General features: G+C 48.7%; 1 protein-coding gene across 2 annotated transcripts in view; it reads right to left on the reverse strand.

The window, feature by feature from the left end:
• Positions 1–26863, reverse strand: part of LOC147725805 (uncharacterized) — a 279608-nt gene that overhangs the window by 176304 nt on the left and 76441 nt on the right. For both annotated transcript variants that reach the window (XM_086959982.1, XM_086959983.1), the window contains exon 3: positions 18984–19195. In XM_086959982.1, the coding sequence (XP_086816108.1) occupies positions 18984–19074 (91 nt within the window). In that variant the 5' untranslated portion in view covers positions 19075–19195. The remainder of the gene's footprint in view (positions 1–18983; positions 19196–26863) is intronic.

A 26863-nucleotide genomic window follows, 5' to 3' on the forward strand; every position in this document is an offset into this window, starting at 1 on the left:
TGAGCAGAATGTATGTTGCTACGTCTGCAAGATGGATTGCTGAGTCTGGAATGTGTGAGGATACTATGGAAAGTGTGAAAGAGATTCAGAAAGAAGCGACTGAGGAAGAGAAACGTGTATGGAGAGAAAGTACGGGCAAGTTGGACTCGAATGGATGTTGGATTGATTTGACAGAACAGCAGCGTTGGATGTTGCCCGATGCGTATGTGCTCGCAGTAGTGACGATGGCGCATGGAGTAGCGCATATAAGTTCTAAAGGGATATGTAAGATGTTAGCTCCGGTCTGGAAGAATGAGGGAATCAGTAAGTGTGCAGAGAGAGTGGTGAAAAATTGTATGGTGTGCTTGATGCATAATCCTGGCAAGGGAACTCCAACTCCAGCTGGTCATTTCGCTCCTCCTTCCTATCCCTTTGAAGTGATTCAGTTAGACTTCATTCACATGGAACGCTGCAACAATCTAAAGTACGTCCTGGTGGTAGTCTGTGCTTTTTCCAGGTGGATAGAAGCATACCCACTAAAGGACAACACTGCCCTATCTACTGCCAAAATTCTTCTCAAGGAATTCTTCCCTAGGTATGGAATGCCACGGATTGTATGGTCAGATAACGGAAGTGAGTTTATAGGGAAAGTTATGCAGAGTGTGTGTGCCGGCCTAGGATTGAAACAGAAATTTCACAGTGCAAACCATCCCCAGTCTGCTGGTTTAGTCGAGGGTTATAATGGCACCCTCAAGCTGAAAATAGCCAAAATACAAGCATCCACAGGTTTAGCCTGGCCAGACGCACTTCCCTTGGCCTTGTTATCAACGAGAGCAACAGTACATTCTAGAATAGGGCTTAGTCCATACGAGATTGTGTTTGGCCGCCCGGCAAATATCTGGGGTGTGCCGAGGCCTAAACAATTTTGCTCCATTGAATATCCTATGTTGATAGACTACCTTTACGACTTGACTGCTAAATTGAGTCTTATTCATCAACAGGTTTTCGATGCTTTGCCAAAACCTCCGGAGAGTCCAGGGCACCAGCTGAAACCGGGTGACTTCATTGTAATCAAGAACTTCGCGAGGACGAAGAACCTTCAGCCAAGATTTGTGGGGCCTTTTCAGATCTTACTGGCAACAAGGACAGCAGTTCGTGTAGCTGGCCGCAAGCACTGGATACACGCCTCTCACGTAAAGCGTGTTCCTTTGCCGCTCCCTTACGACGACTGGGTGAAAAAGGGAATTGGTGCCTCCGAATCTGAAATCACACCGAAGTTCATCTCTTTCAGCGATGCCGAATTGATTACTGACACTTCAAAACCTGACTCTCCTCCAGAAAAGACTCCTTTGAACATTGAACATTTGTCTCCAGCATCAGAAGAAACTTTGTTATCTGCGAACTTAAACTCTGCAACAGCTGCTAGTGATACACTATTTTCCGATCAGACAGTACCAGCGAAGCAGAGATACAACCTAAGAAGCCATAAAATGGACAAATAAAGCAGGCAACTGCATATTGTGATTTTGATATATTGAACTTTTGCCTTCAGCCAGGAAGTTTGCTATTGTTTATTGTTTTTAAAAAAATTGCCTTGCCGTCTGGGTAGCCGTAGGGTCGTGGCTGTGTGCCTAGTTTGAATTTGCAGGGGTCTGACACAAGGTCGATCTTTCTGTTGGTTCTGGGAACTCCCAGGGCTGATAGAGGCATTTTCATCTACGTACACATCATCAGTGGTCGCGAGCGGATTGTAGAAGATGGAGCTTCCTGCGCTGCAACGAGAAAATGTGATTTATGTTCGCAGAAACAGACTTAATAGAATTCTTCATAGCAAATGCTTTTTGATGCAATGTGCCATTACATTTTTGATTATTTTAGCAACATTGGTGGGTGGAATCGTCTTTAGTGTAAATTTGATTTTTGTGCCAGTTACTACAGTACCTCCCCTTGATCCTGCTATTTCTACTGTTTCTTCTATACACTCTTTTCACTCATTTCCGGAACATGAGCAAGCCAGACGCTCAGAGTTCATTAACAACACTTTTGTACAGCTCTTGCATCAACACCAACTGGTAGTTAACACTACAGACTGCTGGGTGTGTGGCTTGATACCCCACACTATGGATAAAGGTATTCCATATCTGGTTTTGCCTTACAGCTATAATGGATCATTTCAGGCCTTCCAAACCATCTTTGCTTATGCCCTTGAAACCTATCCTCCACGTCCACCGCGTTCCACTAAATATAACTCTGCCAACAAAGCCTTAGTCCAGGGAATTATTGACATGGTCAAGGACGTCAATAATACTCCATCTTACCCTAGAGACGAATTGCGAGTATATTTAAGTTGGAATACTTCAGAGTATCGCCTTAGTTTAGGAGAAAGCAAGCGTAAAAGCTCAACTCCAATCTGGGTCGTACCTCACCGAGGTCAGGTCTGTTTGCAAGGTAATGGGAGAAATCCGAGAGCTCAGCTAGGGAGGAGTGAGTGCGTAGAGACTTACGTGTTTCCGGCTAACTCTTCCCCTGCCTTTCTTACTGCTAGGGGTACCTACTTCATTTGTCGAGACAGAGCTTATACATGGTTGCCTGCCGACTTTTCTGGATCATGTTATATTGCTCGACTATTGCCTCCGACATACACTGCTTCACCTGATTACCACAGAACCAGAATAGCGAGAGGTGTCTTCAGCAAGGAAGATACCGCTGGTCAGGAAGCTGGAGACTTCTTCAAAGGCTTCCTTCCGTTCTGGGGACCTATGGCCAATAGTAGAAACATACGTCAGCTAACACGGGTAGTTGAATCTACTATTACCGAAACTGCTGGTGCCCTTAGCAATCTGACAGCTGAGCTTCAGGCGGATAGGCTCATGACGTTGCAGAACCGTATGGTTCTAGACGTTATACTTGCAGATCGAGGTGGGGTATGTAGAATGATCCAGTCGAGCTGCTGTGTCTTTATTCCTAATAATGCTCCAACAGTCTATGAGGCGATCTCTAAGTTGCACAAGATTTCAGATTCCATACATGTAGACAAGGGAAACTGGTCCTTCATGAAGTGGTTTTGGACTCTGATATCAGCGTGGGGATGGAAGGTTCTGATGGTCATTGGTGTCATCTTAGTATTCCTATTCTCATGTTGTCTGATTATCCAGTGTGGTCCTGCTCTGTGTAGTCTTTGTACTGCAACTTGTCTCAGAAAACCACCTGCATTTGGAGAAAAGACACGAGAAAGGATGATGATACAACAGCATGTCACTGACCTGATGAGCATAGAACTAGATTCAGACATAGACTGAGTAATTGCCTATGTAAGGGCAAAAGGAGGGTCTGAGGTTCCGTGACGGTTCCGTGACGACTTGAACCCGTGTTTTCAAGTTTGTCGGAAATATATAATATTGGTATCAGTGAACCGCAAATGATCCATTTAGTATATCCTGGTGTTTTCGCTACGCTACAAGCAAGAGCACTCCTTTTATAAACACATTTCTGATCTACCCATGGCATCCATCTTAGATCATGGCCGCCATTTTGTGATTCTTGCCCTCACATACGCAATAACCTGTGATCACTTCATTTCGATTAAGGACACGTAACCTTAGCCGGAGATTCACCTCTTTCATAACACGTGCACCTTAAACCAGATCACGCTGTAGCTGCATGACTCGACAAAGGCTGCCTCCTCTGCCCGAGGCCAGCCCTGCCAAACTGGTCTTCGTGTCCATTGTACCTGATCATGATTAGGCGGCCGAAGCCGGTAGCCTTGCCCATTTACAACCCACAAACATCCCTTATCCCACTTTTCTATCTTCCACACCTGGCTCTGTTTCTTTCTTTCTGAATCTTTATTAGGGGGAGGTAACGAACTTTACGATGAGGCGGTCCGGGTCCTGAATGCAATATTGACAGGGAATTGTGACAAACTAGTGGGAACCCCTCTCTTCGCAATGTTTGGCCTCAGATATTATCGACGGTTCCTGTGTAACGCCAAATATTTATTGTTTTAGACACAAAGGTTTTGGGAATGTATTACATGTAAAGAATTTGCCCCTAGCATAAAAAACAGTATATAAGGAGCAGCCCTCTTTGTACAAATCGAACAGGCTCCTGATTACTGCCCGTGTGTAGTATCTGTGACTTCTGTGTCCCTGCAGTAATAAACCTTTGGTCTTTGACGCCACCATCGAGAAGCCCGTGTTTCTGTTCATTTGTGCACCAAGGCAGGTTGGAACTCCGGGGTCTTTGGGTGTTGTTCCCTGACACCTCTGGACGGAACCAAAAAGTCCAGAACTCCAGCGCAGCATCACAAGGAGCGCAGCATCACACAGAGCGCAGCATCACACAGAGCGCAGCATCACACAGAGCGCAGCATCACACAGAGCGCAGCATCACACGGAGCGCAGCATTACACGGAGCGCAGCATCACACGGAGCGCAGCATCACACAGAGCGCAGCATCACACGGAGCGCAGCATCACAAGGAGCGCAGCATCACACAGAGCGCAGCATCACACAGAGCGCAGCATCACACAGAGCGCAGCATCACTCAGAGCGCAGCATCACACAGAGCGCAGCATCACACAGAGCGCAGCATCACACAGAGCGCAGCATCACACAGAGCGCAGCATCACACGGAGCGCAGCATCACACGGAGCGCAGCATCACACGGAGCGCAGCATTACACGGAGCGCAGCATCACACGGAGCGCAGCATCACACAGAGCGCAGCATCACACAGAGCGCAGCATCACACAGAGTGCAGCATCACACAGAGCGCAGCATCACACAGAGCGCAGCATCACACAGAGCGCAGCATCACACAGAGCGCAGCATCACACAGAGCGCAGCATCACACGGAGCGCAGCATCACACAGAGCGTATGACCTGACATCACAGGGGTCATTGGTGCTTTCCAGGGGTCATCGGTGCATGACCTGACATCACAGGGTCATCGGTGCATCATAGGGGTCATCGGAGCATGACCTGACATCACAGGGGTCATCGGAGCATGACCTGACATCACAGGGTCATCGGTGCATCACACGGGTCATCGGAGCATGACCTGACATCACAGGGGTCATCGGAGCATGACCTGACATCACAGGGGTCATCGGTGCATCACAGGGGTCATCAGAGCATGACCTGACATCACAGGGGTCATCGGAGCATGACCTGACATCACAGGGTCATCGGTGCATCACAGGGGTCATCGGAGCATGACCTGACATCACAGGGGTCATCGGAGCATGACCTGACATCACAGGGCCATCGGTGCATCATAGGGGTCATCGGTGCATGACCTGCTTTATTGCAGTGATACAAAGAGGCCCTTTCTGATGTCTCTTGTCGCGTTCACACTGGCTCGGCCTCCCACGTCTCCAGACGGAGGTGGACCCCACCTCACAGCCACCATGGAATGAACCATACACCGCTCTCTGCAGCCTCTGGTCCAGGTTTCAGCCTCTGCACTAGAGGAGAACGTCTCACCGCATGGCTCATGAAAGGATCTTTCTGAACCTCTGAGCAGCAAACCATAGGATTGACCACGAAATACGACTGTTGCGGCTCGCGTCACCCCCGCTATTAGACCAACGGGGCTTTGATGTCACTGTTGGGCAGACCTCGCCAGGGAGCACCGCCCACACCTTACCCAGGTACACAACATACCTTTAGGGGTCCCACGATAGGCAGAGGTGTCCAGGACTCTTCTGTCTGTATGGCACCCCATCACACATCCTTCACAGTCAGACCTTGAGCAGCTGCACGTGTACTAGTACCACATCAGAGCAGATAATGGTCCTGGGGTCTATTGGCAAGACCGGGCCGCCCAACACCAGATGGATTTATTAAAGATTTTTAAATTAGAAAATAATGTTAATTTACATGTGTTGTAGTTCACATAACTAGGACTCAAATGGAATTGACTGCCTTTAATGTTTGCAATGACATCCATTTTAAGACTACCGAAGAAAATGTGGCTTCTCAATTGCAGGAACAATTCACCTCCACTTATGTTGCCCTTATTTTCAGCAAACACTGGCAGTGGATGCATTTCGTGGTGTTTTGTTCTCTCGTCAAGGCCTGGACAGTCCAGACTCTTGCTGCACGCCTGCCTCGCTCCCACTGCTGCACCAAACAAGCTGCACTGGCTTCCAGAGTCCAAAAAGGATCATAAATCTCTGTGCATTGTTCGCCGGGCCATCCATCATGTGTCCATGGATCATACGTCTCTGTGCAGTGTTCGCCGGGCCATGCATCATGTGTTCATGGATCATACGTCTCTGTGCAGTGTTCGCGGGCCATGCATCATGTGTCCATGGATCATACATCCCTGTGCATTGTTCGCCGGGCCATCCATCATGTGTGCATGGATCATACATCCCTGTGCAGTGTTCGCCGGGCCATCCATCATGTGTACATGGATGATACGTCTCTGTGCATTGTTCGCCGGGCCATCCATCATGTGTCCATGGATGATACGTCTCTGTGCATTGTTCGCTGGGCCATCCATCATATGTCCATGGATCATACGTCTCTGTGCAGTGTTCGCTGGGCCATCTATCATGTGTTCATGGATCATACGTCTCTGTGCATTGTTCGCCGGGCCATCCATCATGTGTTCATGGATCATACGTCTCTGTGCAGTGTTCATCGGGCCAGCCATCATGTGTTCATGGATCATACGTCTCTGTGCATTGTTCGCCGGGCCATCCATCAGGTGTTCATGGATCATACGTCTCTGTGCATTGTTCGCCGGGCCATCCATCATGTGTGCATGGATCATAAGTCTCTGTGCAGTGTTCGCTGGGCCATCCATCATGTGTTCATGGATCATACGTCTCTGTGCATTGTTCGCCGGGCCATCCATCATGTGTTCATGGATCATACATCCCTGTGCAGTGTTCGCCGGGCCATCCATCATGTGTCCATGGATCATACATCCCTGTGCAGTGTTCGCCGGGCCATCAATCATGTGTACATGGATGATTCGTCTCTGTGCATTGTTCGCCGGGCCATCCATCATGTGTCCATGGATGATAAGTCTCTGTGCAGTGTTCACCGGGCCAGCCATCATGTGTCCATGGATCATACGTCTCTGTGCAGTGTTCTCCCGGCCAGCCATCATGTGTCCATGGATCATACGTCTCTGTGCAGTGTTCGCTGGGCCATCAATCATGTGTTCATGGATCATACATCCCTGTGCAGTGTTCGCTGGGACATCCATCATGTGTCCATGGATCATACATCCCTGTGCAGTGTTCGCTAGGCCATCCATCATGTGTCCATGGATCATACGTCTCTGTGCAGTGTTCGCTGGGCCATCCATCATGTGTTCATGGATCATACATCCCTGTACATTGTTCGCCGGGCCATCCATCAGGTGTTCATGGATCATACGTCTCTGTGCATTGTTCGCCTGGCCATCCATCATGTGTCCATGGATCATAAATCTCTGTGCATTGTTCGCCGGGCCATCCATCATGTGTTCATGGATCATACATCCATGTGCATTTTTCGCCGGGCCATCCAGCATGTGTCCAAGGATCATACATCCCTGTGCATTGTTCGCAGGGCCATCCATCATGTGTTCATGGATCATACATCTCTGTGCATTGTTCGCCGGGCCATCCATCATGTGTTCATGGATCATACATCCCTGTGCATTGTTTGCCGGGCCATCCATCATGTGTCCATGGATCATACATCTCTGTGCATTGTTCGCCGGGCCATCCATCATGTGTTCATGGATAATACGTCTCTGTGCATTGTTCGCCGGGCCATCCATCATGTGTTCATGGATCATACATCCCTGTGCATTGTTTGCCGGGCCATCCATCAGGTGTTCATGGATCATACGTCTCTGTGCATTGTTCGCCGGGCCATCCATCACGTGTCCATGGATCATACGTCTCTGTGCAGTGTTCGCTGGGCCATCCATCATGTGTTCATGGATCATACGTCTCTGTGCAGTGTTCGCTGGGCCATCCATCAGGTGTTCATGGATCATACGTCTCTGCATTGTTTGCCGGGCCATCCATCATGTGACCCTGGATCAAACGTCTCTGTGCAGTGTTCACCGGGCCATCCATCATGTGTTCATGGATCATACGTCTCTGTGCAGTGTTCGCTGGGCCATCCATCATGTGTCCATGGATCATACGTCTCTGTGCAGTGTTCGCTGGGCCATCCATCATGTGTTCATGGATCATACGTCTCTGTGCAGTGTTCGCCGGGCCATCCATCATGTGTTCATGATTCATACGTCTCTGTGCATTGTTCGCCGGGCCATCCATCAGGTGTTCATGGATCATACGTCTCTGTGCATTGCTCGCCGGGCCATCCATCAGGTGTCCATGGATCATACGTCTCTGTGCAGTGTTCGCTGGGCCATCCATCAAGTGTGCATGGATCATACGTCTCTGTGCATTGTTCGCCAGGCCATCCATCATGTGTCCATGGATCATACGTCTCTGTGCATTGTTCGACGGGCCATCCATCATGTGTCCATGGATCATAAGTCTCTGTGCATTGTTCGCCGGGCCATCCATCATGTGTTCATGGATCATAAGTCTCTGTGCCATGTTCGCCGGGCCATCCATCATGTGTTCATGGATCATACGTCTCTGTGCATTGTTCGCTGGGCCATCCATCATGTGTTCATGGATCATAAGTCTCTGTGCATTGTTTGCCGGGCCATCCATCATGTGTTCATGGATCATACGTCTCTGTGCAGTGTTAGCCGGGCCATCCCTCATGTGTTCATGGATCATACGTCTCTGTGCATTGTTCGCCGGGCCATCCATCATGTGTCCATGGATCATAAGTCTTTGTGCATTGTTCGCCGGGCCATCCATCATGTGCTCATGGATCATACGTCTCTGTGCAGTGTTCGCCGGGCCATGCATCATGTGTTCATGGATCATACGTCTCTGTGCATTGTTCGCCGGGCCATCATTCATGTGTTCATGGATCATACGTCTCTGTGCATTGTTCGCCAGGGCGATCCATCATGTGTCCATGGATTATACGTCTCTGTGCAGTGTTCGCCTGGCCATGCATCATGTGTTCATGGATCATTTGTCTCTGTGCAGTGTTCGCCGGGCCATCCATCATGTGTCCATGGATCATACATCCCTGTGCATTGTTCGCCGGGCCATCCATCATGTGTCCATGGATCATACATCCCTGTGCAGTGTTCGCCGGGCCATCCATCATGTGTACATGGATCATACGTCTCTGTGCATTGTTTGCCGAGCCATCCATCATGTGTCCATGGATCATACATCCCTGTGCAGTGTTCGCCGGGCCATCCATCATGTGTACATGGATCATACGTCTCTGTGCATTGTTCGCCGGGCCATCCATCATGTGTCCATGGATGATATGTCTCTGTGCAGTGTTCACCGGGTTAGCCATCATGTGTCCATGGATCATACGTCTCTGTGCAGTGTTCACCGGGCCAGCCATCATGTGTCCATGGATCATACGTTTCTGTGCAGTGTTCGCCGGGCCATCCATCATGTGTTCATGGATTATACGTCTCTGTGCATTGTTTGCCGGGCCATCCATCATGTGTCCATGGATCATACGTCTCTGTGCTTTGTTCGCCGGGCCATCCATTATGTGTCCATGGATCATACATCCCTGTACATTGTTCGCCGGGCCATCCATCATGTGTCCATGGATCATACATCCCTGTGCATTGTTCACCGGGCCATCCATCATGTGTCCATGGATCATACGTCTCTGTGCTTTGTTCGCCGGGCCATCCATCATGTGTCCATGGATCATACATCCCTGTGCATTGTTCGGCGGGCCATCCATCATGTGTTCATGGATCATACGTCTCTGTGCATTGTTCGCCGGGCCATCCATCATGTGTTCATGGATCATACATCCCTGTGCATTGTTCGGCGGGCCATCCATCATGTGTTCATGGATCATACGTCTCTGTGCATTGTTCGCCGGGCCATCCAACATATGTTCATGGATCATACGTCTCTGTGCATTGTTCGCCGGGCCATCCATCATGTGTCCATGGATCATACGTCTCTGTGCAGTGTTCGCCGGGCCATCCATCATGTGTTCATGATTCATACGTCTCTGTGCATTGTTCGCCGGGCCATTCATCAGGTGTTCATGGATCATACGTCTCTGTGCATTGCTCGCCGGGCCATCCATCAGGTGTCCATGGATCATACGTCTCTGTGCAGTGTTCGCTGGGCCATCCATCAAGTGTGCATGGATCATACGTCTCTGTGCATTGTTCGCCAGGCCATCCATCATGTGTTCATGGATCATACATCTCTGTGCATTGTTCGCCGGGCCATCCATCATGTGTTCATGGATCATACGTCTCTGTGCATTGTTCGCCGGGCCATCCATCAGGTGTTCATGGATCATACGTCTCTGTGCATTGTTCGCCGGGCCATCCATCATGTGTCCATGGATCATACGTCTCTGTGCAGTGTTCGCTGGGCCATCCATCATGTGTTCATGGATCCTACGTCTCTGTGCATTGTTCGACGGGCCATCCATCATGTGTCCATGGATCATAAGTCTTTGTGGTTTGTTCGCCGGACCATCCATCATGTGTTCATGGATCATAAGTCTCTGTGCCATGTTCGCCGGGCCATCCATCATGTGTTCATGGATCATACGTCTCTGTGCATTGTTCGCTGGGCCATCCATCATGTGTTCATGGATCATAAGTCTCTGTGCATTGTTTGCCGGGCCATCCATCATGTGTTCATGGATCATACGTCTCTGTGCAGTGTTAGCCGGGCCATCCCTCATGTGTTCATGGATCATACGTCTCTGTGCATTGTTCGCCGGGCCATCCATCATGTGTCCATGGATCATAAGTCTTTGTGCATTGTTCGCCGGGCCATCCATCATGTGCTCATGGATCATACGTCTCTGTGCAGTGTTCGCCGGGCCATGCATCATGTGTTCATGGATCATACGTCTCTGTGCATTGTTCGCCGGGCCATCATTCATGTGTTCATGGATCATACGTCTCTGTGCATTGTTCGCCAGGGCGATCCATCATGTGTCCATGGATTATACGTCTCTGTGCAGTGTTCGCCGGGCCATGCATCATGTGTTCATGGATCATTTGTCTCTGTGCAGTGTTCGCCGGGCCATCCATCATGTGTCCATGGATCATACATCCCTGTGCATTGTTCGCCGGGCCATCCATCATGTGTCCATGGATCATACATCCCTGTGCAGTGTTCGCCGGGCCATCCATCATGTGTACATGGATCATACGTCTCTGTGCATTGTTTGCCGAGCCATCCATCATGTGTCCATGGATCATACATCCCTGTGCAGTGTTCGCCGGGCCATCCATCATGTGTACATGGATCATACGTCTCTGTGCATTGTTCGCCGGGCCATCCATCATGTGTCCATGGATGATATGTCTCTGTGCAGTGTTCACCGGGTTAGCCATCATGTGTCCATGGATCATACGTCTCTGTGCAGTGTTCACCGGGCCAGCCATCATGTGTCCATGGATCATACGTTTCTGTGCAGTGTTCGCCGGGCCATCCATCATGTGTTCATGGATTATACGTCTCTGTGCATTGTTTGCCGGGCCATCCATCATGTGTCCATGGATCATACGTCTCTGTGCTTTGTTCGCCGGGCCATCCATTATGTGTCCATGGATCATACATCCCTGTACATTGTTCGCCGGGCCATCCATCATGTGTCCATGGATCATACATCCCTGTGCATTGTTCACCGGGCCATCCATCATGTGTCCATGGATCATACGTCTCTGTGCTTTGTTCGCCGGGCCATCCATCATGTGTCCATGGATCATACATCCCTGTGCATTGTTCGGCGGGCCATCCATCATGTGTTCATGGATCATACGTCTCTGTGCATTGTTCGCCGGGCCATCCATCATGTGTTCATGGATCATACATCCCTGTGCATTGTTCGGCGGGCCATCCATCATGTGTTCATGGATCATACGTCTCTGTGCATTGTTCGCCGGGCCATCCAACATATGTTCATGGATCATACGTCTCTGTGCATTGTTCGCCGGGCCATCCATCATGTGTCCATGGATCATACGTCTCTGTGCAGTGTTCGCTGGGCCATCCATCATGTGTTCATGGATCATAGGTCTCTGTGCATTGTTCGCTGGGCCATCCATCATGTGTTCATGGATATACGTCTCTGTGCAGTGTTCGCCGGGCCATCCATCATGTGTCCATGGATCATACGTCTCTGTGCAGTGTTACAAGCATCCAATGTACACTTTCACATGTACGCAGATGACACCCAACTCTATCTCAAAATACAGTCCCCCAAGGACATCTTGCTCCTGAACTCAACGATCAGATGCACCCAATCCTGGCTGGCCGATAATCATCTCAAACTCAATGCCCTGAAAACAGAATTCCTTCTGATCTCACCTCCAGCGAAGGCCTCCACCACTCAAATTTGGCTTAAAGACCTAACTGCACTCAATGTCCAACCCACCATCGTGGACTCAGCAAAATCCCTAGGCATAACACTCGACACCAATTTGAACATGCAGCAACATATCAGCAAGGCAACAAAGGGAGCAAACTTCCAGATCAACACTCTGAGGAAACTTAAACCCTTCCTCCCAGCCAAGGACTTCCAAACCGCAGTACAAGCACTAGTCATCCCTCGAATTGAATACGGCAGCATCGCCCTCTGTGGACTCCCCCTAACTACAACCGCACCCCTAAGAGCTTCTCTAAACGCTGCAGCGAGACTCATCACTGGGTTAAAAAAATACTCCCATATTACCCCGGACTTGAGATCCCTGAACTGGCTGCCATTTGAAGCTAGAATACATCTGAAAATCGCCTGCCTGACACACAAGGCGGTACATCTAAACTCACCCAGATACCTCGCTCAGAAACTGACAATCTCTGGAGGAACTAGAAATACCAGAGGCTCAAACAAGCTTCTGTTGAAACCTCGAAGATTCCGGAAGGAAAAAACATATAAGCGCTCCTTCTCGGGAATGGCGCCCAGGATTTGGAACTCTCTCCCGCCCGAAACAAGACTTATCTCTTCCACCACACTCTTTAAAAATGAAGTAAAAGCTATCCTCATGGCTAAATACACCTGAACTACTATCTGTTAGTACTCTGCACCGATCTATACTACTTGTTTGACCCTTTTGATTTTGTATTAACTGCTCTATTACTCACATGTGTGGCCTTGTAGCCACCTATTTGGGCTTAGCTGCCACCTACTTGTATAATTTGACCTATTGATGTATCTGTTTTAACCATGCTCATGTACTTCTCTGTGTAAGGCGCTCTGATATCTGCAAGGATCTTGTCCGCGCTATATAAAACTTTCAAAATAATAATAAAAAAATCCATCATGTGTTCATGGATCATACATCCCTGTGCATTGTTCGCCGGGTAATCGATCATGTGTTCATGGATCATATGTCTCTGTGCAGTGTTCGCCTGCCCATGCATCATGTGTTCATGGATCATACGTCTCTGTGCATTGTACGCCGGGCCATCCATCATGTGTTCATGGATCATACGTCTCTGTGCATTGTTCGCCGGGCCATACAGGCTACCCTTGGAATAAATGTTGACATTACCAGCCAGCTGACTAGAGGCGAACCTACTGTTTTGGCCAGCTTCAAACTTTCGAGAGTCGTGTCAGGGCGGTTACTGTGGAACCCCCCCACCCTCGGTCAATTTCAGATCTGAGCCCTTAGGAAGCTCCTCAAGGCTTGGCTTCACTCCTTGTCAGGTGGTCATTGGGGCATTTTAGAAATAATGTATTCCATGTAATCTAATAATTACTTTAGGGAACAGAGGCAGTTGCTGCTCGACAGGACACCTTCTCCAGGGCTTCACACGCTCTATAAATGGCAAGAAAGTCTCTTCGCTTCTGAGAAAGCCTCGTGGAGATGGTCTTGTCGCAATATTCAAAGTTGCGACTGCCGAAGCCCCAGCGGTGTTTCATTCAACTTAAAATGTAATTCCCAACAATGTAATGTTTGTAGAGTAAAGGGCATGTCACATTTATTCAAGATTTGGGTGTTTTTAAAGAAACCTATTTTATGTAGCCAAATTTTTACAATGATGATAGGTTGCTGTCATGTACCCTTGTTAGTCCAGCCCCATGGAACCCTTCACACTGTCGAGTATGCTCTGAGAGGTCAAAGTTCACCCTTTCTGGGATGAGTGCCAGACCTTTATTCGATTCTCAAAGGCAGACTCCATGACAGTCTGTTGAATGATTGATGCTTAAGGACTTTTCTAAAACTCATACCGATCAGTCCACTTGTGGGACTGTTATCTAACTTTATAATTAGACTTCCCTTTACTTTTGATCTGAGCAGTTCCCAAGTCAGACTGTGGCTGATGAACCCCTTTTCTTGGAGGCAGGCTCCATGCCAGTCTTCTTGTTCATTACTCGGCTTTGACTTATGAAGTGAGTAGATTTATGCGAGGTAATTATTGAACTATTCATGTATTTATGGTAATTCCCATGTTATGACCTTTCGCAATTGTATTTATTTCTATGCGTTGTAAATGCAGATTTGAATTTGGCTTCTATTATGAATCTTTATTTTTAATGAACGTTTATAATTTGAACTTTAAATGCTGGCCTGCAAAGTTTTTCTTTATTTGGTGTGGGGTCTCTCCCCTTTGGGACTCTCACAGCCACAATCCTGCACATTTGGCCTTTCAGTTTATTAGTGCAAAGCTCTGACATATGGAGTTAGGCCAAAATGCCTCTGTTACAAAGGTCTCGCTTCCAGTCCCACAATATCATTTCACTTTCATGCCATTGGGGTCTCTTCTTGTTCTTGGCCTGATTTCCTTCTCGATATGCGACAGCCCCGGAGAAAAGCCGCGCCGCTCGTCTGAGGCCAAGCCTGAAGCACATAGACCGCGAGCACTGGACATTAGGGGAGACCCTTCCCTGTATTCGGGGTTAGGAGACATATTTCAGGAAAGGATGGATTCCTAACATTGGGTTGGTGTAGTTCCCATGCCACCCTTGATTTATATTCAGAACAATTGAAATTATGTGATTGTGCGGCTGCAGTGATTTTTGCATAATTATAGATTTGCCACATAATCCATCGCCTGTCGCATAATCTGCAGATTTTTACTATAACAACATCTTGTTTCTAGCTTAAACAGTTCAAACGTTACACAAAATACAGCGACACGTGTTGCCGTGCAGAGCCATGCCCTTTGCAAATCTGGACTGTCCACCTTTCTGTTGTTTATTGCTATATTTGGGTATCAAACTAGTACTAATGAGGTGCAACCAATCCCCTGACAGTGTTTAAAAAGTAAAAAAATGCAGAAATAATGAAGAAATACTACTACAAAATGTGAAGCATTATGTTGCATAATTTGCCTTTTCTTGTCACTGTTGGACTTGGCCCGTCTGGCAGGTTCACCCCTGAACTTTTTGCCTAGTGATTTCTGGTCTTTGCGCACTTTGACACTGTGGCGCAGTGTAAAGTGCGTGCTCTCCCTGAGTGCGTGTGTGAAATTGGCCTGCTCTCCCTTAGGAATGCATGGGGAATGTCTGTGTCCCTGGTAGTTCCTGATGCGTGAGGCGTGCATGGTCAAGTTTGGCATGTGCGAACTGGTGAGAGTGAATGCTGCGCAATGGTATGTGCGGCGTGTATGTGTCTTGTGCGGAAGCGCCACTTCTAGACATGGCTGAGTATGTGCTGTGAAGGTGCTGGCGTGCGATTGGCTGGAGCTGACTGGGATGCCAGGCTCCAGGAGTCTGTGTGGGTCTGCCCCGGTGGTGAATGGAGAGATTAGCATGTTGATGTGAGGGAGGGGCTGCACCTGTGTCCTGAATGAGGCTGGGTTTCCCCCACACAATGCTGGCTCCGCCCCCTGTGGTGCGACTGATGACCCTAGCCTGCCTGATGAATGAAAGGGGTGGTTGAGCCATCAACAGTGCTCACAGACCAGCTGCGACTGGTTCTGCCCCTACCCTGCACCTACAGACAAAAGAAAAGGTGTATAAAAGAGGGTCTGTGACCCCATGAAAATGTTCTTGTTTGCTGCTTGAATCTGCCAGGGGCATGCTGCTGCTTGGGCCCAGGGGAAGGCTTGCCTCCCCTGGGCTCTGCCCAGCCCCTGGACTCCTAAAGGACTTTTGCTGGACCTTTGTTTGCCATAGCGCTTGGGAGCGCTGTATTTACCCTCCAAGCGCCTGAAAGTCCTTTCTTTCCCCTCCTAGCGCAAGGAGCGCTTTACTTGCCTTATAGCGCATGGGAGCGCTTTATTCTGCCTCTAGCGCTTGAAAGCGCTGTGTTGTTCCCTAGCGCTCGGAGCGCTTTATTTTGCTTTGCAGGTGCCACCCTGCTTATGGCTGCCCTAGCGAGTGCCCACCTCGCCTCTACGTTTAGTTTTCACTTCGAGGGTGCCACCCCTCAGTTATGCCCAAGTGTTCACCGCCGCGGCCTGAGCGCTGCAAAACAGGAAGCCAGGCACTACGGTGCCTGACGCGGGGCGGGACTTCCGGTTTTGGAGGGAAGTCCCGCCCGCCGCTGCGCCACGATTGGCTGCCGCCGGGAAAGAAGAGAATCCGGCCAAGTTGTGGCCTCCCGCGGCCCGGGGCTCCCAGGAGTGAGGGAGGGCCCCGGGGCCGCCAGCAATGCCCGCCACCAGAGAGGAGCCGCCACAGACCCGGTGAGTGGAGGGCCCTGTGCTACAATGGGAAGAGGGGGAGGCGTCGGAGCACATTGCCGGTGCTCCCCCCACCCCTCCCCCCGCTGGTGCATTGTGATTTCGAGCCCCGAGGCTCGTGGGGCCAAGTTCGAGTTGGGTCCCCCAGAGGGAGGGGGATCCCACCACGCTGCAGTTGCTGCCGGAGCCTGTTGAGGCTCCCCGATCCCAGGTGGCATTTGTTTGTTGAGCCCCGAGAGGCTCAGAGCGCACCATTGCCCTCAGGAGTCCCCAGGAGGGGGACCAGCTTACCCCACCCGAGTTGTTCGTGAGCCCCGAGGCTCTGACAAGGCCACAATCTATTTCGAGCCTGAGAAAGGCTCAAGGGGGCATTTTTGATTTACTGAGAGCCCACGTGTGGCTCAGGCGACACAAGTATCTTTGAGAGCCCAGAGAGGCTCAGGGGCCATTTGTTTATGCAGAGCCTGCGAGGCTCCCACGTTGGCCCATCCTTGCTTGCACCAGTTGCCCAGCACTTTGTGGGCAACTGCCACGTTTAGGCCCCTGACTTTGGACACAGGGCGTCCTAGCCCTAGAGAGGCCAGTTGGCCTAGGGACTGCCACAGGTGGTGGCTAATGTGATGTTTGCGCTATTGTGTTGTCCTGCACCGCTGAATGTGTTGTTGATGCATCATGTGCCTTGTTCCTTACACCGCTGAACGTGTGTTGATGCGTCATGTGTTCCTTACACCGCTGAATGTGTTGTTGATACATCATGTGTTTTGTCCCCAGGTCTATACCCCTAAATGTGTGGTGATATTTAGTTGGTTGTTCTTGCTAGTACAGGTGGTACTAGTGAGGTCCTGGTTCCCTGCGTGACCTGTTCCTAAGGTGGTTAGGATTGCGTAGGGAGTACTTACCTGATTACCAGTAGTTACTTGTGTTGTGCTACAGTGATTTTCTGTTATGTTCCAAGTGATATTCCAAGGGCGTGATACTGAGCTCGCCCCCTGACCAGAGTCCCAGGACCAGTGGACTCTATTGTGCCTTCCCTGACAAATTGCTGGGACTTGTCTGATCTCCCTTGGGCCCCTGGGGCCTCGCTGAAATGTGCCTCGCTCATTCCCCTCGGCAGCTCGTGCACGGCAGCCCGTCCAAGCCTCGAGCAGCACCGCTCTCCCCTGAGCCGCGCCGCTTCGCTGGGTCGCCTGCATCCTGCCTTCCCCTCCTCTTCTGAGCCGCACACATTGGTCGCCCCAGAGAAACGCTTGTACCTTGCCGGTGGCCCGCTCAAGCCTCGAGCCGCACCACTCTCCCCTGAGTCGTGCCGCTTCGCTGGGCCGCCCGCTCAAGTTTACTAAGGAGGTCACTCGCATTATCCCTGCAACCAGGTCGGGAGGTACTGTCCGTTAGGCTCTATGTTTAAGTTCTAGGCCTACAAGTATTGTATTCTAAGTTCTAAAAGTGCTGATTCCTGACAGTGGTCCAAGTGGCCCTGTCTTGTACATATCCCTTGTAAATTCTGCCCGTGCCTGTTGGCACAGTGTAAAGTGTGTGTTTTATCTAATGTGTTTTGGTAATACAAAGGATATTTTTATATATAACCTTGTGTGGAGTTTCCTTTGTGGTGGGCCTTGGGTGTTGTTGCTGGGGTGCGTGCGCAAATACTTAACTCATATCCCCTCCAAGTTTAGCCTTGCTGCTCATGCCACGTTACCTAGAGGGTGAGTAGGGGTTATCTTGGTGTGTAACTCCCTTGCCCTGACTTGGAAGCGGTGGTCTCTGACTGACTTTGGCGCAAGCCCTGGCCAGCCAGGGATCCCATTTCTAACAGTCACATAATTTACTTAACCCTGCGACATAATTTGACCCTCTCCTGCCGCAGAATTCTAGTGGCCCTGATTTTATTAAAATGTAGATCTAGCGAGGCATGGGAACCATACCAACCCTACACTAGTAAAACAGCAGCTAGGTACACGTTTCTAGCCTGTAACGTGCAGCTAGGTACACCTTTTCTAGCCTGTAAAAATCAGCTCAGTGCACCTTTTCTAGCAAGTAAAATACAGCTAGGTGCACCTTTTCCAGATATAAAAAGCAGCTAAGTGCACCTTTTCTATCCATCAAAAATCAGCTAGCTGCACCTTTTCTAGCCGTGAAAAGGAGCTACATGCACCTGCTCTATCCAGTAAAAGCAGCTAGGCGCACCTGCTCTATCCAGCAAAAAGCAACTGAGCGCACCTGTAATATCATCTAGGTCCACCTTGTCTAGCCAGTATAAAGCAGCTGGGCACACCTTACTCATGAGAGAAATTAACAGCTGAAACACATACCAGGAGGCACTACCACCAGCCGCGCCACAAAGCTTCTCCAGGGGACTCGAGGGAATATCTGGCTGGGATGTCTGAGCTGGACACACTCCATGTGGCTCCTGGTTAGTCGTTCTGCGACGGTAGTGCATGTACGCTTGCATCAGCAAACAGGGAGGCCTTTCTCCATCAGAAGACAGGGCGGCGCGGCTCCATCAGAAGACAGGCAGGTGTACCTGCATCAAAACACAAAGAGACATGCCATCATCGTAAGACAGGGAGGCGTGCCTCCATCAGCACACAGGGAGGCATGCCTCCATCAGCACACATTTAACAACACCACTGGGTCTGGGCTCCCAACAGCACAGCTTGCCACAAGCTAGTAATAAACAAAAGAAGATGCACGTGCTGCTACCTAATTAATCGCCCTACTTCCGGCAAAACATATGAAGTGAAACAAATGTTTTTATGATCAAAATGTATCGTTTTTTTATTTTATTTTAACTTCAGTCAATTATTCATTTTTTGTTTGGAAAATTAAATTTAGCCAAATTCATATTTTAATATATACAAAAAACAGACAATGAAGAAAATATGTAAATTATTTCCAAGTTGTAATATGATTAATTACAACAAAGCCATGAACATTTCTTGTATTTTACAAAAACCTATCGATATTTTTTATAACTTTTGGTTATTTCAGGCTTTTAAAGTCATTGTCTGTTTTTTGTATATATTGCGGTGTGAAAGTGGTATGATTGACTGTTTGAATGAGATAACGTTGAAATGTATATTGATTGTTTATTTGTAAATAGAAATTCGAGTACATGTCATTCTGTTCTTTGTTGTACATAAGGTCTTAAAATATGAATTTGGCTAAATTTAATTTTCCAAACAAAAAATGAATAATTGACAGAAGTTAAAATAAAATAAAAAAACGATACATTTTGATCATACAAACATTTGTTTCACTTCATATGTTTTGCCAGAAGTAGGGCGATTAATTAGGTAGCAGCACGTGCATCTTATTTTGTTTATTTCCATCAGCACACAGGCAGGTGAACCTGCATCAAAACACAAGGAGCCATGCCATCACAAGACAGGGAGGCGTGCCTCCATCAGCACACAGGGAGGCGCGGCTCCATCAGAAGACAGGGTGGCGTGTCCTCCATCAGAAGACAGGCATGTGTACCTGCATCAAAACACAAGCATTTGCAATGCAATAGGTCTCGCATTAGGAAAGTTTGAGCTATTGGTATTGTAAATGATAATTTTAAAATTATTGTGTTGCTTTTGAAAATAGCTAAATTAATAGCTTTGTCATTGACAATGCCAATTGTTTTAACTTTCGCAAATGTTACACCTATAGCATTTGTACTGCAATATGTGTTGTATTTACGTGACTTACATGTATTGATATTACAAATAACAATGGCTTTTACTTTTTTTTAAATAATTAATACTTAAATGAAAGTTATTGTAATTTATAATGCCAATAGCTTAAACTTTTGTAAATGACTTTTGTGAAGATTATGTTCAATGTATTTGACAAAAATTCAAGAACAGAAGTGAAATATTAACATCTTTTTGTGACATTTGTAATAAAGCTTGAAACATTGAGAGAACATATTTGAACCAGTTGTTGTTGATTGGTTGCACAGATTGATGCTGTGGTGGTGCTGAGTGATGCGATAGATAGATAGAGTGAGTGCGATAGATAGATAGAGTGAGGGTGATAGATAGAGGGAGGCCGATAGTGGTGGCCCCGAGTGATGCTGTGGAGGCCCTGAGTGATGCTGTGGAGGCCCTGAGTGATGCTGTGGAGGCCCTGAGTGAAGCTGTGGAGGCCCTGAGTGAAGCTGTGGAGGCCCTGAGTGATGCTGTGGAGGCCCTGAGTGATGCTGTGGAGGCCCTGAGTGATGCTGTGGAGGCCCTGAGTGATGCTGTGGAGGCCCTGAGTGATGCTGTGGAGGCCCCGAGTGATGCTGTGGAGGCCCCGAGTGATGCTGTGGAGGCCCCGAGTGATGCTGTGGAGGCCCCGAGTGATGCTGTGGAGGCCCTGAGTGATGCTGTGGAGGCCCTGAGTGATGCTGTGGAGGCCCTGAGTGATGCTGTGGAGGCCCTGAGTGATGCTGTGGAGGCCCTGAGTGATGCTGTGGAGGCCCTGAGTGATGCTGTGGAGGCCCTGAGTGATGCTGTGGAGGCCCTGAGTGAAGCTGTGGAGGCCCTGAGTGAAGCTGTGGAGGCCCTGAGTGATGCTGTGGTGGCCCCGAGTGATGCTGTGGAGGCCCTGAGTGATGCTGTGGAGGCCCTGAGTGAAGCTGTGGAGGCCCTGAGTGAAGCTGTGGAGGCCCTGAGTGATGCTGTGGTGGCCCCGAGTGATGCTGTGGAGGCCCTGAGTGATGCTGTGGAGGCCCTGAGTGATGCTGTGGAGGCCCGAGTGATGCTGTGGAGGCCCGGAGTGATGCTGTGGAGGCCCTGAGTGAAGCTGTGGAGGCCCTGAGTGAAGCTGTGGAGGCCCTGAGTGAAGCTGTGGAGGCCCTGAGTGATGCTGTGGTGGCCGCGAGTGATGCTGTGGAGGCCCTGAGTGATGCTGTGGAGGCCCTGAGTGATGCTGTGGAGGCCCCGAGTGATGCTGTGGAGGCCCCGAGTGATGCTGTGGAGGCCCTGAGTGATGCTGTGGAGGCCCTGAGTGATGCTGTGGAGGCCCTGAGTGATGCTGTGGAGGCCCGAGTGATGCTGTGGAGGCCCGGAGTGATGCTGTGGAGGCCCTGAGTGAAGCTGTGGAGGCCCTGAGTGAAGCTGTGGAGGCCCTGAGTGAAGCTGTGGAGGCCCTGAGTGATGCTGTGGTGGCCGCGAGTGATGCTGTGGAGGCCCTGAGTGATGCTGTGGAGGCCCTGAGTGATGCTGTGGAGGCCCTGAGTGAAGCTGTGGAGGCCCTGAGTGATGCTGTGGAGGCCCTGAGTGATGCTGTGGAGGCCCTGAGTGATGCTGTGGAGGCCCCGAGTGATGCTGTGGAGGTGCTGAGTGATGCTGTGGTGGTGCTGAGTGATGTTGTGGTGGTGCTGTGGTGGTGTTGAGTGGTGCTGTGGTGGTGTTGAGTGGTGCTGTGGTGGTGCTGAGTGGTGCTGTGGTGGTGCTGAGTGATGTTGTGGTGGTGCTGAGTGGTGCTGTGGTGGTGCTGAGGTGGTGCTGAGTGGTGCTGAGTGGTGCTGTGTGGTGCTGTGGTGGTGCTGAGTGATGCTGTGGTGGTGCTGTGGTGGTGCTGCGTGGTGCTGTGTTGGTGCTGAGTGATGTTGTGGTGGTGCTGAGTGGTGCTGTGGTGGTGCTGAGTGGTGCTGTGGTGGTGCTGAGTGGTGCTGAGGTGGTGCTGAGGTGGTGCTGAGTGGTGCTGAGTGGTGCTGTGGTGGTGCTGAGTGATGCTGTGGTGGTGCTGTGGTGGTGCTGTGGTGGTGCTGCGTGGTGCTGTGTTGGTGAGTGGTGCTGTTGTGGTGGTGAGTGGTGCTGTGGTGGTGCTGAGTGGTGGTGTGGTGGTGCTGAGTGGTGCTGTGGTGGTGCTGAGTAGTGCTGTGGTGGTGCTGAGTGGTGCTGTGGTGGTGCTGAGTGGTGCTGTGGTAGTGCTGAGTGATGCTGTGGTGGTGCTGAGTGATGCTGTGGCGGTGCTGAGTGATGCTGTGGTGGTGCTGAGTGATAATGTGGTGGTGCTGAGTGATAATGTGGTGGTGCTGAGTGATGCTGTGCTGGTGCTGAGTGATGCTGTGGTGGTGCTGAGTGATGCTGTGGTGGTGCTGAGTGATAATGTGGTGGTGCTGAGTGATAATGTGGTGGTGCTGAGTGATAATGTGGTGGTGCTGAGTGATGCTGTGGTGGTGCTGAGTGGTGCTGAGTGATGCTGTGGTGGTGCCAAGTGGTGCTGAGTGATGCTGTGGTGGTGCTGAGTGATGCTGTGGAGGTGCTGAGTGATGCTGTGGTGGTGCTGTGGTGGACCCAAAGATGTGATTAAATAGTGAGGAAAAGTAAAGGAAGAAAAACGACGTGTTGCACAACCTGCATGCTCAAATCAATATGTGTAAAGAATAAAAGACTTGATCACCACCACCAAGTGCACAATGCACTATAACATGTGTTAAAAACAAGGGCATGTTAGCCCATATGAATAAATATACCTTATGTGGCGCAATAAATCTTGGCTATCAAAATAGACAGCTGTGGCAATATTCTAAGCGAGCAATATCTGCTGTAATAGCAGGGAAGTATATTAGTTTGTATCCTGGCCTTAATTATTAAAAACCAACCGCTTTCTGTATGTTACAGCCACATTTCTTATGGGCAATTAAACCCAAATAACAATCTCACCTAATGAGCAGGAACGTGCTGCCTCTATTTACGAAGATAAAAACCAGCCGCTTCCCCAATTTAAATAAAAATGACCTCAACAAAGGGTTCTACAGCCTTAAAATTGCACCCCAATTAGAGAGTCGACAAGGTCACCAAAGCAAGAGCAGGAAAAAAAGATCGCTCAGCATGAAAACAAAGTTGATCTCACACTTGTGAAAGTTAGATGGAAGCTGCGTTGTCGTCAACATGCTGACGCACCTTACCGTTTGTGATTGGCAGGATCACGGTTCAAAATGATCACATTTTAGAAGCCACCTACAACATAGCATAGGTATGGTCTCTTCAGCGGGGGGAGTTACGGCAAAAATACTTACTTAATGGAAAGAAGCATCATCCCTTTTGTGCAAGACCTCAATAAAGTCACTGGGATAGCTGGGACAAGTTTGAGAATGAGCCATGAAACTCCATCAAATGATGCTTTCAAAAATGGTAAAGAGAGAAATGGTTTTCATGCATCTAATTAGGCACAGAAGCTGGAGTGAGGACAGTGCACCAAGGAATGAAACCCTAACGAAGTCTATGGTGATAAGGAGGTAAAAGGGAGACAGGAATCAGAGATCTAGTTAAAGTGTAATGCGCCTTGATAGGAGTGAGACTGAGCGCAATGTTGTGAGCATTTATCAATGGCTGCTCAGGAGTGGGACTATGCACCAAGAGAGAGAGCTCTTCTTAAGGCTTAAGCAATGCAGTGAGTGCAGAAAATGAATGGTTTTTGTCAGGAGTCTGCTGTCTGTGCTGTCGAGTGGCAGGGTTGACGAATCTCAGTGTTGCCTAATCTCGATTCCACCTCATGCCTCCTTCTTACACCACCCTGCACTTCCTGCCTTTTATCCTTTCTCGCTCTGTTTCTATCCTTCCTTTCTTCTATCTTTCGCCTTTTTCTGAATCGTCTCGCTCTCTTGCTCCGAGTCAAATTATGATGCTGGAAAGTGAACCCTGATTTCTCAAAAAATGACTACCAGTGCCCACCACCTGCATCCAACAACACAAATTAAGCACTATCTCAGGGGCCATTAAGCCAGTGCAGGAATAAGGCTCCTTAAAAATCAAGATGGCTGTTCAGGAGTGCAACTGTTCATTTGCATGAAGCTTCATAAAGCTCTCCGGGATCAATGAAGAAGGGATAAGATTGTGCTCCAAGCTCTGAATATCGAGTAAAGGTTATTGGTCTCTAGAGTAACTCCAGGTGTGAGACTTATTTAAGGTCTCTGCAGCCATAAAAGCTGAGCAGGAGTGAGATTACTCCAGGCTGTGGGAAAATTGACGCGACTGCTAAGATTCACCAGCACTTGAGTACTGAGTGCTCCAAGGTGTGAGACTCTGTTAATGCGTATGAGATCACTGAAGTACTATGAGACAATGCTGCAAGGTGTGAGATTCTGTTCATGCTCATGAGATCACTGAAGTACTATTGAGACAGTGCTCCAAAGTTTGAGACTATTAAAGTTTGGGGGTCACTGAAGATAGCCTGGAATGATACTTTGTCTATAGGTGTGATGTTCCTTTAAGGCTCATGGGACAGCTGAGTCTGGCCAAGAATCAACGTTGATCCAAAAAAGTGAGACTCTATTAAGAGAGATGGGGGTATTGAGGCCTGGCTGCCGTGGTGAGCTCCACAGGAGGCAATGAGGTCTTTGAGAATAAAGCAATACTGTCCTCTGAATGAGATCATATTATAGAGTTTCACAGATGAGAAAATTGTCTCACTCCAGCCTAAACTGCGTTAGTAGATAGAGTGGGGGCCTCAAGAGCTCCAAAACCCCGAGCCTCCCTCTTCTGCAGCAGCATGGCACCTACGAGAGGGTGAGACGAGGTACAGAGACTGAGTTCAGTCAGTGTCATGTACTGTCCTGCCATCCCAGGATACCAATGGACTGTGCAGCGGCCTTGGGCTGTAAGGGGCCAGGTGCATCCTAAATTATGATTAATCAAAGGAGGGATAAGGGATCAGAGTCTCCGTTTTGTTCCCCAAGGTTAGTTAACAGTTATCAAAAATAGAAAAACGGACACTAGTTACACCTTATGACCATTGGCATAAGGGATAAAGATCAGAGTAGCCTCAAAAAACTCTATGTTACGGTTGGAAGGAGGTGCGGTATATTTGGTTCGTCCGCCCCACATTAGAGTTGTGGCAGTTATCATTGGCTACTCCGAAGTAGTGAATTTGCCAGCCTCACCCGAGGCGCCTCTGGTCTAGGGTGCAGTGTCCAGAGATTTTGAGTGAAAAAAGGTGTAAAGTAAAATGTGCGAAAAAAGGAACAAAGTTTAAAAAGGGTAAACAGCCCGAAAGTTCTTTAATGGGGGTTGTTTTTTACCACAATTAAAAATTTGAGTGGTACGATCTTAGACCGAGTTACTGGGTCTGATAGTATAGTTAATAAAATACGTCGACATGTTTCAGCTCCTAGGGCCTGGAAGGGTCTGCGGAGCTTTCGTCAGGACTCACAAACATAAAGGTATTGTACTTACACAATTAGTGTAGTCGTATTTTGTGTACAAACACTCTTGTTTAGATTGTGTATTGCTAGGAAATTTTCCTTCATAATCTGCAATGAGACAGAAAAAATGTACATATTTTGCATACACACATACACCTTACATTCAATAATAATGAACTTCATTATCAAAATTTAGTTAAGTGACATTATCAACAAAACTTCTTGACTTTACAATGGCAAATAATGGAGAGTAAAGATGCTGGTTTGTTATATAAACGAAATACTGGTATGCTACGTAGGTATCTATGTTCCACAAGCCTTGTCTAAAGCGCGCGGAAAAGCTGTAAGTATGGTATGAGCACTCAGACCCTGCAATCTGGTAGGGAGCAGAGTTTAGTCAGAGCAAAAGTATAGCGAGATGCGGGAGGGAGAACAAGCCTTATAAACAGTGCTACTTAACAGTGTAAAGCTTATTCAATGTTTTCCTACCTGTAAACAAAAGTTACTCTGCCTCACCGGGGTGTCGCTTTTGTAGCCGCATGAAGCTCAGAGCTGTCATAAAGAGCACTCCGTTAGTTTTAAAGAGGATTACTCGTCTTACCGGTATATCTGGGTGATCGGCGCCATTACCCGCGTGTGTGGAGGATTTCGCCTTGTGCTGATTCTGCCCCGGGGTGTGGCTTGGATTGAGAGCACTATGATTTTAAAGGTGCATGACGGGTCAAATGGGCGTGTTAGTTTCATTGGGTTTTTTTCTCGTATCGTTACAATGATAGCTTTATTGGTCCAACGGAGCTAAGTTTTTGCAAAGGGTCAGTGTTTATATTATTGATATAGTTTCATCTTCAAGTACAATTCTGTTGGTTTTTAGGACTTTTATCAATTTGCAAAACGATGCCAGGGGATGGCATCGTTCAACCCATGTTCACAGGTTTTTAGGCGGTCCACCCACCTTTGCTCTTTTTCGAACAGACGGCGCTCACAGTTTGTATTTTTATCGGTAAGCATCTCAAGCACTGTCCATTGGAGCTCTTCACATGAGTGACCCATCTCAACAAAATGGGCACA

The sequence above is a fragment of the Lissotriton vulgaris genome, chromosome 3_1 (genome assembly GCF_964263255.1).
Source record: "Lissotriton vulgaris chromosome 3_1, aLisVul1.2, whole genome shotgun sequence".
NCBI classification, from domain to species: domain Eukaryota; kingdom Metazoa; phylum Chordata; class Amphibia; order Caudata; family Salamandridae; genus Lissotriton; species Lissotriton vulgaris.